General features: G+C 32.3%; 1 protein-coding gene across 1 annotated transcript in view; it reads left to right on the forward strand.

Annotated features, from left to right (window-relative positions):
* Window positions 1-6,244, forward strand: part of LOC107659070 (phosphatidylserine synthase 1-like) — a 22,003-nt gene extending 15,759 nt beyond the window's left edge. The window contains exons 11-13 of the mRNA XM_016447883.1: window positions 2,518-2,586; window positions 4,604-4,667; window positions 5,803-6,244. Coding sequence (XP_016303369.1) covers window positions 2,518-2,586; window positions 4,604-4,667; window positions 5,803-5,894 — 225 coding nt within the window. The 3' untranslated portion in view covers window positions 5,895-6,244. The remainder of the gene's footprint in view (window positions 1-2,517; window positions 2,587-4,603; window positions 4,668-5,802) is intronic.
* The last annotated feature ends 3,320 nt before the right edge of the window (window positions 6,245-9,564 follow it).

The raw sequence follows: 9,564 nt of genomic DNA on the forward strand, positions 1-9,564 counted from the left end.
GGACTTTGAGATTTGTAACTTTCTAGATCTTTTTTATGCCCAAACATACACACTACACACTGACTAAAATTAAAAAAGTGAAAAAGCATAATAGGACCCCTTTAAAAATTTGTGTATTAAATATATTATATATATATACACTACCAGTCAAAAGTTTTTGAACAGTAAGATTTTTAATGTTTTTTTAAAGAAGTCTCTTCTGCTCACCAAACCTGCATTTATTTGATTCGAAATACAGCGAAAGCAGTAATATTGTGAAATATTTTTACTATTTAAAATAACTGCTTTCTATTTGAATATATTTTAAAATATAATGTATTTCTGTGATGCACAGCTGTATTTTCAGCATCATTACTCCAGTCTTCAGTGTCACATGATCTTCAGAAATCATTCTAATATGCTGATTTGCTGCTCAAAAAACATTTATTATTATTATTATTATTATCAATATTTAAAACAGTTGAGTATAATTTTTTCAGGATTCTTTGATGTATGGAAAGATCCAAAGATCAGCATTTATCTGAAATAGAAATCTTTTGAAACATTATAAACATCTTTATCATCACGTTTGATCAATTTAAAGCATCCTTGCTAAATAAAAGTAATAATTTCTATAAATTATTTCCAAAAAAAAAAATGATAGTGACTCCAAGCTTTTGAATGGTAGAGTGTATGATGTTACAAAAGCTTTTTGTCATCTAACTTCCTTTGGCTTTATGTTGCACAATTAATGTTCAGTAGAAAGGGTCGTGCAATATATTGAAATTAAATTGATATTGCACAGTGTGATTTAATTTAATACATTTATGCACTACTGGTTTCACTCTGAAACCTGTCAAAATAAAAGCTTGATGGTTTAGAGTTTAAAAATGAAGAAATCTAATTTTTTTAACAGTAAAATAAATTTATTTTTATTGCTCTTTTTATTTTACAATATTTCTACAATATATTTAGTTTTTGCTTAATATTTTTGTTTCATAATAATCACAATAAAATCATGATGTTTATTATTATTTTATAGTATTTTATTATTTTATAATCATGTGAAGCCCTGAAAGATTTCACCTTAAAAAAAAATAAAAAAAAATAAAAATCAGATTAGAAAGTAATTTCTCAGCCTTTTTAAAATTATTATTTTTTTAATGCAGATGCACTCTGCGACAAATTCACACCACTAACTCTGGAACGATTTATTCTAAAGCTATTCCAGTCATCTGGTGAAATTTCAATGCAATATATGTCGCAGAAAACAAAATATGGCACTGTCAGTGTTTTCCAAAATGATGCCAAACTCTGTTTTCTGTCCTGCAGGGCGATCGCTTTCCTGGAGGCGCTGGCCTGCATTAAATTTGGACAGGACTTGTTTTCCAAGACGCAGGTTCTCTATGTGATTTTGTGGCTCGTGTGTTTGGTGAGTTCCTGTGGTTTTTCTTCACTTACAGATAGAGCTGTGCAATTCATCGAAATACAGTTTCGATTTTGATTTCGGCCTCCAGCGATTATGAAAATACAATAATCGGGATAAAACGATTATTGCACGCCTTTCCAGCGGTACGCTTTCGCTCCTCCATAAAAGCCCAATTTCACGTGTAAATCAGTAAAATCATTTTGCGTGACTTTCACAAAATGGGACGTGCTTGATTTATTAAAGCTGATTAGATTTATTCATGTTTTTAAAAGCACGAAAGAGAACTATCGCTGTTGCTCAGGAGGATTTCTGTGCGTGCGACGGAACAGAACACGGACATGTAAAGTCAACTTTTAGCTTAAGGTGCGCGCCTAAATGGTCAAATACACGCAAAAATGTGTCAAATGTGGCACTTGGTGATTATTAATCACATAAACCCTCATCGGTTATGTAATAAGTGAACGTAAACAGTTGAGAATGAAAAAACGTGTGTAACAGTAAATTGGATCCATGTGGCTCTTAAAGTGACAGCAGGCTATTTCTGCTGCTGACTGTGTGCTTCATATTAATCAAACAACAAAAGACAGAGAAAATCACTCTCTGCTCTCGACTGAAGGACTTTTGTAGCTTTAATAAGAAACAAAGGAAGTTTTATTTTGCATTCAATTATTCCGTTTCTGTAGTAGCTGTTAGCTAAATACTTTAGACTTGCATAAAAAACTTAAAGCACTGTTTGTTTCATTTGTGTCTTTTTTTCTATTGTATTTGTCCTTTGCTTTTTTTTTTTTTATTACTGAACTTTTAATTATTTTCAATAATTTGAGGACTTTATTTTTTGTTTTTTTACTAATATTAGTTACCCTAGTATTCTGCTGTGGTGTTGAGAATTGTGAAATTTCTCTAAATCTCTAAATGTCTCTAAAATGTAGATGTCATAGCAACCTTTTTAACCATAATCGAGCAGCCCTACTCTCAGCTGTACGTTGCATCACTGCAATTGTTTGATTTGCACTCATTCAGCACTACAGAGCTTTTCTTGGCAGCTGTGGGAGGAGATTGTCTCTAAATAGTTGTTTTCGTGTGGAGTTGATGTGTCTTTGTCTCTGAAGGCTTTCATCACGTTCCTGTGTCTGTATGGGATGGTGTGGTACGCTGAGAACTACGGGCCCCGAGAGAAGGTGCGTCGTCATTTACTCAATCACTCCTCTTCCTGATCCCTTCATTTCGTCAGCCAATTTTTTAATTAGTCTTAGTCCTGTGTCAAATGTGCTTTTTAGTTATTATCATATTGTCCTGTTTTGGTCAAGTCTTAGTCGACTAAATGTCTGAGCGTTTTAGTCGATCAAAAGTTTTTCGTCATGCTGTATAATGGTTAAACTGATTATTTTGCTCAAAATTATAATTGCAACTAGATAGTAAAGTTTGTAGACAAACTTTGAAGTTGGCTTGAGAAAGCCAGGCCAGAAAATGTTAAAAGTTTAAAAGTTTTTAAAAAGTTGTAAAAGTTTGACGGTTTTCAGTTTAAAATAGTTTGAAAGATTAAAGTCTGAATGTTGTTAGCATGATTAGCAAGTTACTAGCATGTTTCTAGCATGGTTATCATTTTACTAGCATGTTACTAGCATGTTTCTAGCATGGTTAGCGTGTTACTAGCATGATTAGCATGTTACTAGCATGTTGTTAGCATGATTAGCAAGTTACTAGCATGATTAGCATTTTACTAGCATGTTGTTAGCATTATTAGCAAGTTACTAGCATGCTTCTAGCATTATTAGCATTTTACTAGCATGTTGTTAACATGATTAGCAAGTTACTAACATGTTGTTAGCATGTTTCTAGCATAATCAGCAAGTTACTATCATGTTTCTAGCATGATTATCAAGTAACTAGCATGTTGCTAACATGATTGGTATGTTACTAGCATGTTGTTAGCATGATTAGCACGTTACTAGCATGATTCTGTTATGGTTAGCATGTTACTAGCATGTTGTTAGCATTATTAGCAAGTTACTAGCATGTTGCTAGCAAGTTTCTAGTATGATTAGCATGCTGCTAGCTTGTTGCTAGCATGTTTTAACGTGATTTAACAAATTGGTAACATGAATGAAAAAAATCCAGGTAAAACCAAGTAAAATCTGCTGAATTAGTAATATATTTCTTAAAACCAGCTGATTTAGCAAAAAGGCTAGCTAAAACCAGTTTAAACCAGCTAAATCCAGCTGATTTCGCAAAAAGCCAGCTGATAAAACCAGCTAAAACCGGCTTAGGCTAGTTGTCTGGTCTTAGCTGGTTTAAGCTGAAAGTAGCTGGTTTAAACTTGGTTGTTCTTTTAGCAGATCTCCCAGCTTGACCAGCTAAGACCAGGCTGACCAGCTCAAAAGGTGCCAAAACCACTTTAAAACCAGCTTGGGAGACCAGCCAAAGCATCCCACCAGCTTAGGCTGGTTTTAGCAGTTTTTTTCAGTAGGGAGTTGTTAAGCTTTACTATAGCAATAGACAGCTTAAAACACCATATAAGTCTCATTGTACAAAAGTTTTCACCCCCTCAATGAAAGTCTATGGGATTTCCGGTGGATTTGATAGTCTGGTTTACGAAAACCGGAAGTCGGAACAGTTAGAAAAGTCAGAGCAAATAACTTCAGACCAGTCTGAAGGTCTGACCCGAGTTTGGTGGTTGTAGCTTTAAAGGTCTAGGAGGAGATGCAGTTAAAATTTTGGCTCAGAAGAAGAAGATGATTAAATGGTAGATCAGTAAGCTGGCTTTCTCAAGTCAACTTTAATGATTGTTGTCATTTCAGAAATGTATTTTTACACTGCATTAGAAGTATTGCACTTTCACCAATAAGCACAAATCAACAGAATGTCATGTCAATAGAACTCATGCACATGGTTTATTTTCCCCCTTCTAGTTTATTGACTTATTATAGGCTATTTATCATATAAATTAATATCAAAGACTTGCATATACACTCTCTCTGTCTACATTATGAAAACTGAAAAAAATATAACAGTGAAATTCCTAATTCCAGATTGCAATAATGTTTCTCTATTAAAACAACTGCATTTATTCAGCAACCGAGATCCTGAGTTGGTATAGTTGAGACTGAAAATATCAAAGTGATGTTTACAGTATCCACACAGTGTTCAGTCTTAAGGGTTTTGAGCTGTAAATCATGTGATATTTTGACTCTCTAGAGCTTCTCGGAGTGTGAGGACAGTATTTACACGGAGCCGGACGACGCTGTGTCTGAATGCAGAGGTAAAGAGACATCATGTGTTGGTTATTAATGGTTCATTAGGGTAATGAATCTAAGCTGTAGTGTTATGACCTCTTGTGGTGAACTAGCAGAAGACAGACGGAAGCTGTTTTTAATTCTAGACTACTGCTTACTGCACACTGTATGTACTGTATTCGCATTCTATTATTAATTGAAATGGAAGATCAAGGTCATCCAGGTAGTTTTATTATGATTTTTAAATATTTTGAAATGGTTTTTATTTTCGTATTTTTCATTTTAATTCGACAGAATTAAAATTAAAATTTTTATTAGATATTTTTTTTTATTTTTGTATTTTCCATTTTGTAGTTTAATTTGACAGTTTTAGTACTTTTGTTGTTTTTTGTCATTTTTATTGGATATATTTTTATAATATTTTTAATTCGTTTTTATTTTTGTATTTTTCATTTTAAAGATTTAGTAATTTTGTTGTTTTTTGTCATTTTTATTAGATATTTTTTATATTTTGAAATGGTTTTTATTTTTGCATTTTTCATTTTAATTCGACAGAATTAAACATTTTAATTGTTATTAGATATCATTTTTTATTTTCGTATTTTCCATTTTTTAGTTTAATTTGACAGTTTTAGTAATTTTGTTGTTTTTTGTCATTTTTATTAGATATTGTTTTTAAATATTTTGAATTAGTTTTTTTTTTATATCTTCCATCTTTCATTAATTTTAAAGCTTTTAGTAATTTTGTCATTTTTATTAGATTTTTTTTAATATATCGAATTTTTAATTTTTGTATCTTCCATTTTCATTTTAGTTAAAGTTTTAGTATTTTTTTTAAATATATTTATTTGTTTGTTTTTGCTTTAGCAATTAGCTGAAATAAAATAAGTTCAAATTTTATTTAATATATTTTATATCAGGTAATGTATATTTACTATAATATAAATATAGTATAGTTAATGTATATTTTAGTCAATGCATATAATATGTTTGCATGCTATGCACAGTATCCTGCAGAAACTGTAAACTATCATTATGCATTTGGGAACATGTCCAGTCCAGTTATTTTGGCCTATAGATCTTTGTTAGCATGCATGCATTATGCAACTCAAACATGTGCGCCAGTGTTTTCTGCCACATTGTAATGCATTTGTGCTGTAGGGGAGTTTGAGACGGACAGCACGACTTCCTCTTCTGCCAGGAAACGGAGGGACTCTGTAAATAACACAAGCATCAACGGCGTGGAGAAATAAGCCTGACTCTGAAAGGATTTGCACACGTGTGGCTCCTGTGAACGGAGGGAGCATCAGATGAATGATTATGAAGGGTGAGATTGGCTCAGGTCTGGTCAGAGCGCAAGGCTCTTTGAAAAGGCAATACTGTGTTTAGTTAGTCAGCTGACTTCACCTGTTGAACTTCAGAGACTGGTTAACCAGGTGAGATCCCAAGCAGTGCTGTGCGTCATGGTGTTTTCAGTCGCATGCGTGACTCGTAACAGTGCTGTAATCTATGTCACAGATGTTTTCAACGGTGTATTTTACTGTATGCAGACGATTTTTCAGATTATGTTATCATATGTGACCCTGGAGCACAAAAGCAGTCATAAGGGTCAATTTTTCGAAATTGAGATTTATGCATCATCTGAAAGCTGAATAAATGAGCTCTCCATTGATGTATGGTTTGTTAGGATCGGACAATATTTTGAGATACAACTATTTGAAAATCTGGAATCTGAGGGTGCAAAAAAAAATCAAAATAAAGAAAATCATCTTTAAAGTTGTCCAAATTAAGTTCTTAGCAATGCATATTACTAATCCAAAATTTTGTTTTGATATATTTATGGTAGGAAACTTACAAAATATCTTCATGGAACATGATCTTTACGTAATATCCTAATGATTTTTGGCATAAAAGAGAAATGTATAATTTTGACCCATACAATGTATTGTTGGCTATTGCTACAAATATACCCCAGCGACTTAAGCCTGCTTTTGTGCTCCAGGCTCACAAATCATAATGCGTCTACAAACGATCATGTATTTTAAAGTCAACATGAAATCAGAATTTTTACCTCTTAAAACGCATTCATTTTGTGCATTTTGCTGGTGCATGTTTTTTTTTATTTTTGTGTGTGTGTGATGTAAATGTAAAGTTTGAGGTCTGTAAGATTTTTGAATGTTTTCTGCTCACCAAGGCTGCATTTATTTGATCAAAAACACAAAATGCATGCGAAATAATATCACGGTTTCAAATAATATACAGTATATGTTCAAAGCTGAAAAAGTCCACGATCCTTCAGAAATCATTCTAATATGCGGATTTAATGCTCGAGAAACATTTCTGATTATTATCAATGTTGAAAACAGCTGCGCAATGTTTTTGTGGAAACTGTTTTCTTTATTAATGTCTTCACTGTCACTTCTGATCAATTGAATGCATCCTTGCAATCTCAGCGAAAGCTCTTTCAGAGTCTGATGACGATGTAGTTGAAGCGCAGGATGATTAATGTGTTTGTTTTCAGTGTTCTCACCAGAGCGAAGCATTTCTGATGAAAGCTCGTTTCAGCCACCGAATATGAATGAAAGTAATTACGACCTTTTAATCTCACAACTCTGACTTGTTTTGTTAGTGTTTTTGAAGTAGGAGATTCATACTATTCTGAGAAGAAAAATCTTACCGCAGGTTTATGACTGATAATTGCGAGACATAAACTTGCAAATGCAAGGAAAAAAGTCAGAGATATGAGATTTAAAAAATCTGAATTGCGAGAAAAAATGTGAGATATAGTCACTATTGCCTTTATTTATTTATTTTTTTTATTCCTTGTAGGAAACGAGCTCATCAAAATAAGAAAGGTCACATTTCAGACTTATTTTCTCACATTTCGGACTTTTTCCTTGCAATTTTTTTTTGTCTCACATTTGACTTGTTGTCACAGTTCAGATTTTTTCGTCTCACATTTATGACATTTTTAAATTTAAATTTAAATTAATTACATTTAAAAAAAAATCTAAATTGCATTCATCTCAAAATTTGATATCTTTCAATTCTGACTTTTCTCACAATTTAGATTTTTTTTTTCTCTCACATTTCTGACCATTCAGATTTTGTTTAATCTTTCCTTTGACTTATTTTCTAACAATTCTGATTTTATCTCACATTTCAGATTTTTTTGTCACATTTCTGACTTTTGGTCACAGTTCAGATTTTTTCATCTCACATTTATGACATTTTTAAATCAAAATTTAAATGTAATTACATTTTTAAAAATCTAAATTGCATTCATCTCAAAAGTTTATATCTTTCAATTCTGACTTTTCTCACAATTTAGATTTTTTTCTCTCACATTTCTGACTCGCAATTCAGATTTTGTTTAATCTCACCTTTGACTTATTTTCTAACCATTCTGATTTTATCTCACATTTCTGACTTTTTGTCACAGTTTTTTTTTTTCATTTGCATTTGCACAGTTCAAAATGTAATACCGCAAACCCTATAAGAAATACAGTTTATATGCAGTGCAGAGAAAGGCAAAAAAGAAACCATCAACAACATTACTTTTCCACAAAATATAATGCATGATTATCATTTCTGAAAAAGTCAGACTCGTGAGAAATGAACTTGGAATACAGAGAAAAGCATCAGAATTTTGAGCTGAAAAAATCTCCGTTTTTTTATTGTTTTATTGATCGGTGGAAAGTGTTCGGTTTTGCATGTCTGTGAGAGTCATCTGCTTCATCGGTTGTGTGTCGTATTAATACCCTTACACCAGTATTCAAGCCTTTACAGACTGCAGATATCTGCATGCATGCTTTAATAACTAGCACCTGTTTACCTGCATTATATCGTTTAACTGCAGTATCCACAGACTGAAATGTTTGGACTCGTGAGAAATGAACTTGGAATACAGAGAAAAGCATCAGAATTTTGAGCTGAAAAAATCTCCGTTTTTTTTATTGTTTTATTGATCGGTGGAAAGTGTTCGGTTTTGCATGTCTGTGAGAGTCATCTGCTTCATCGGTTGTGTGTCGTATTAATACCCTTACACCAGTATTCAAGCCTTTACAGACTGCAGATATCTGCATGCATGCTTTAATGACTAGCACCTGTTTACCTGCATTATATCGTTTAACTGCAGTATCCACAGACTGAAATGTTTTGCACAGACAGAAGTCGTGCTCATCCGTTGAGTAGGCTGTCAGTGGTTTGCTGTTAAGTGTTGGTTGATTTATCGTGGCATCACTAGTGTTCGTAATCAAACACCACGTCCTGTGAATTCATTGTGTTGTCTCTGTATTAATGGGACGGTCTGAGCGTCCCGTGATGCTTCATATCCATTTTGCCAAACTCTTGTGTTGTGTGTTTGTACAGCCGCTGTGAAACATTTCAATGCCTTTTTGTCCTGATTTTTGCATCTCACGTAAATTGTAAATGATTCGGTGTCTTTCAGTGATATTAAACAGCTAGTTTTCTGTGAAGAATGGCATAACGTGACTGAACTCTGCAGCTTTTCAATATATGATGCTTGTTTGCTCACAGTTGACACGGGATGTAACTGAACTTTACGATTAAATTTCATCTGTTTCTTGTGATTTGTATTTTCCTGTATTTTTTCTGTATTATTAATTTGGTTTTGGGCTTTTCTGCCGACACAATAAGGCATTTGTTTGTCTGCTCAGAAACAAAAATGTTCATTAGATGATGTTTAATATACAGTTGTATGTAGATTATTATTATTATATTTATAAAATATCATATAATAAAATCATAAAAGATATATTTTATAATAAATTTTTTAATATGTATTTATAATTATGATATAATTATTATATTAATTATACAATAATAGTTGTTATTATTATTAATAAAATATTGTAAATTATCTTCTATAATACATTATTTAAATAATTTATCATATATATT

The sequence above is a fragment of the Sinocyclocheilus anshuiensis genome, unplaced genomic scaffold (assembly GCF_001515605.1).
Source record: "Sinocyclocheilus anshuiensis isolate Anshui unplaced genomic scaffold, SAMN03320099.WGS_v1.1 scaffold411, whole genome shotgun sequence".
NCBI classification, from domain to species: Eukaryota; Metazoa; Chordata; class Actinopteri; order Cypriniformes; family Cyprinidae; genus Sinocyclocheilus; species Sinocyclocheilus anshuiensis.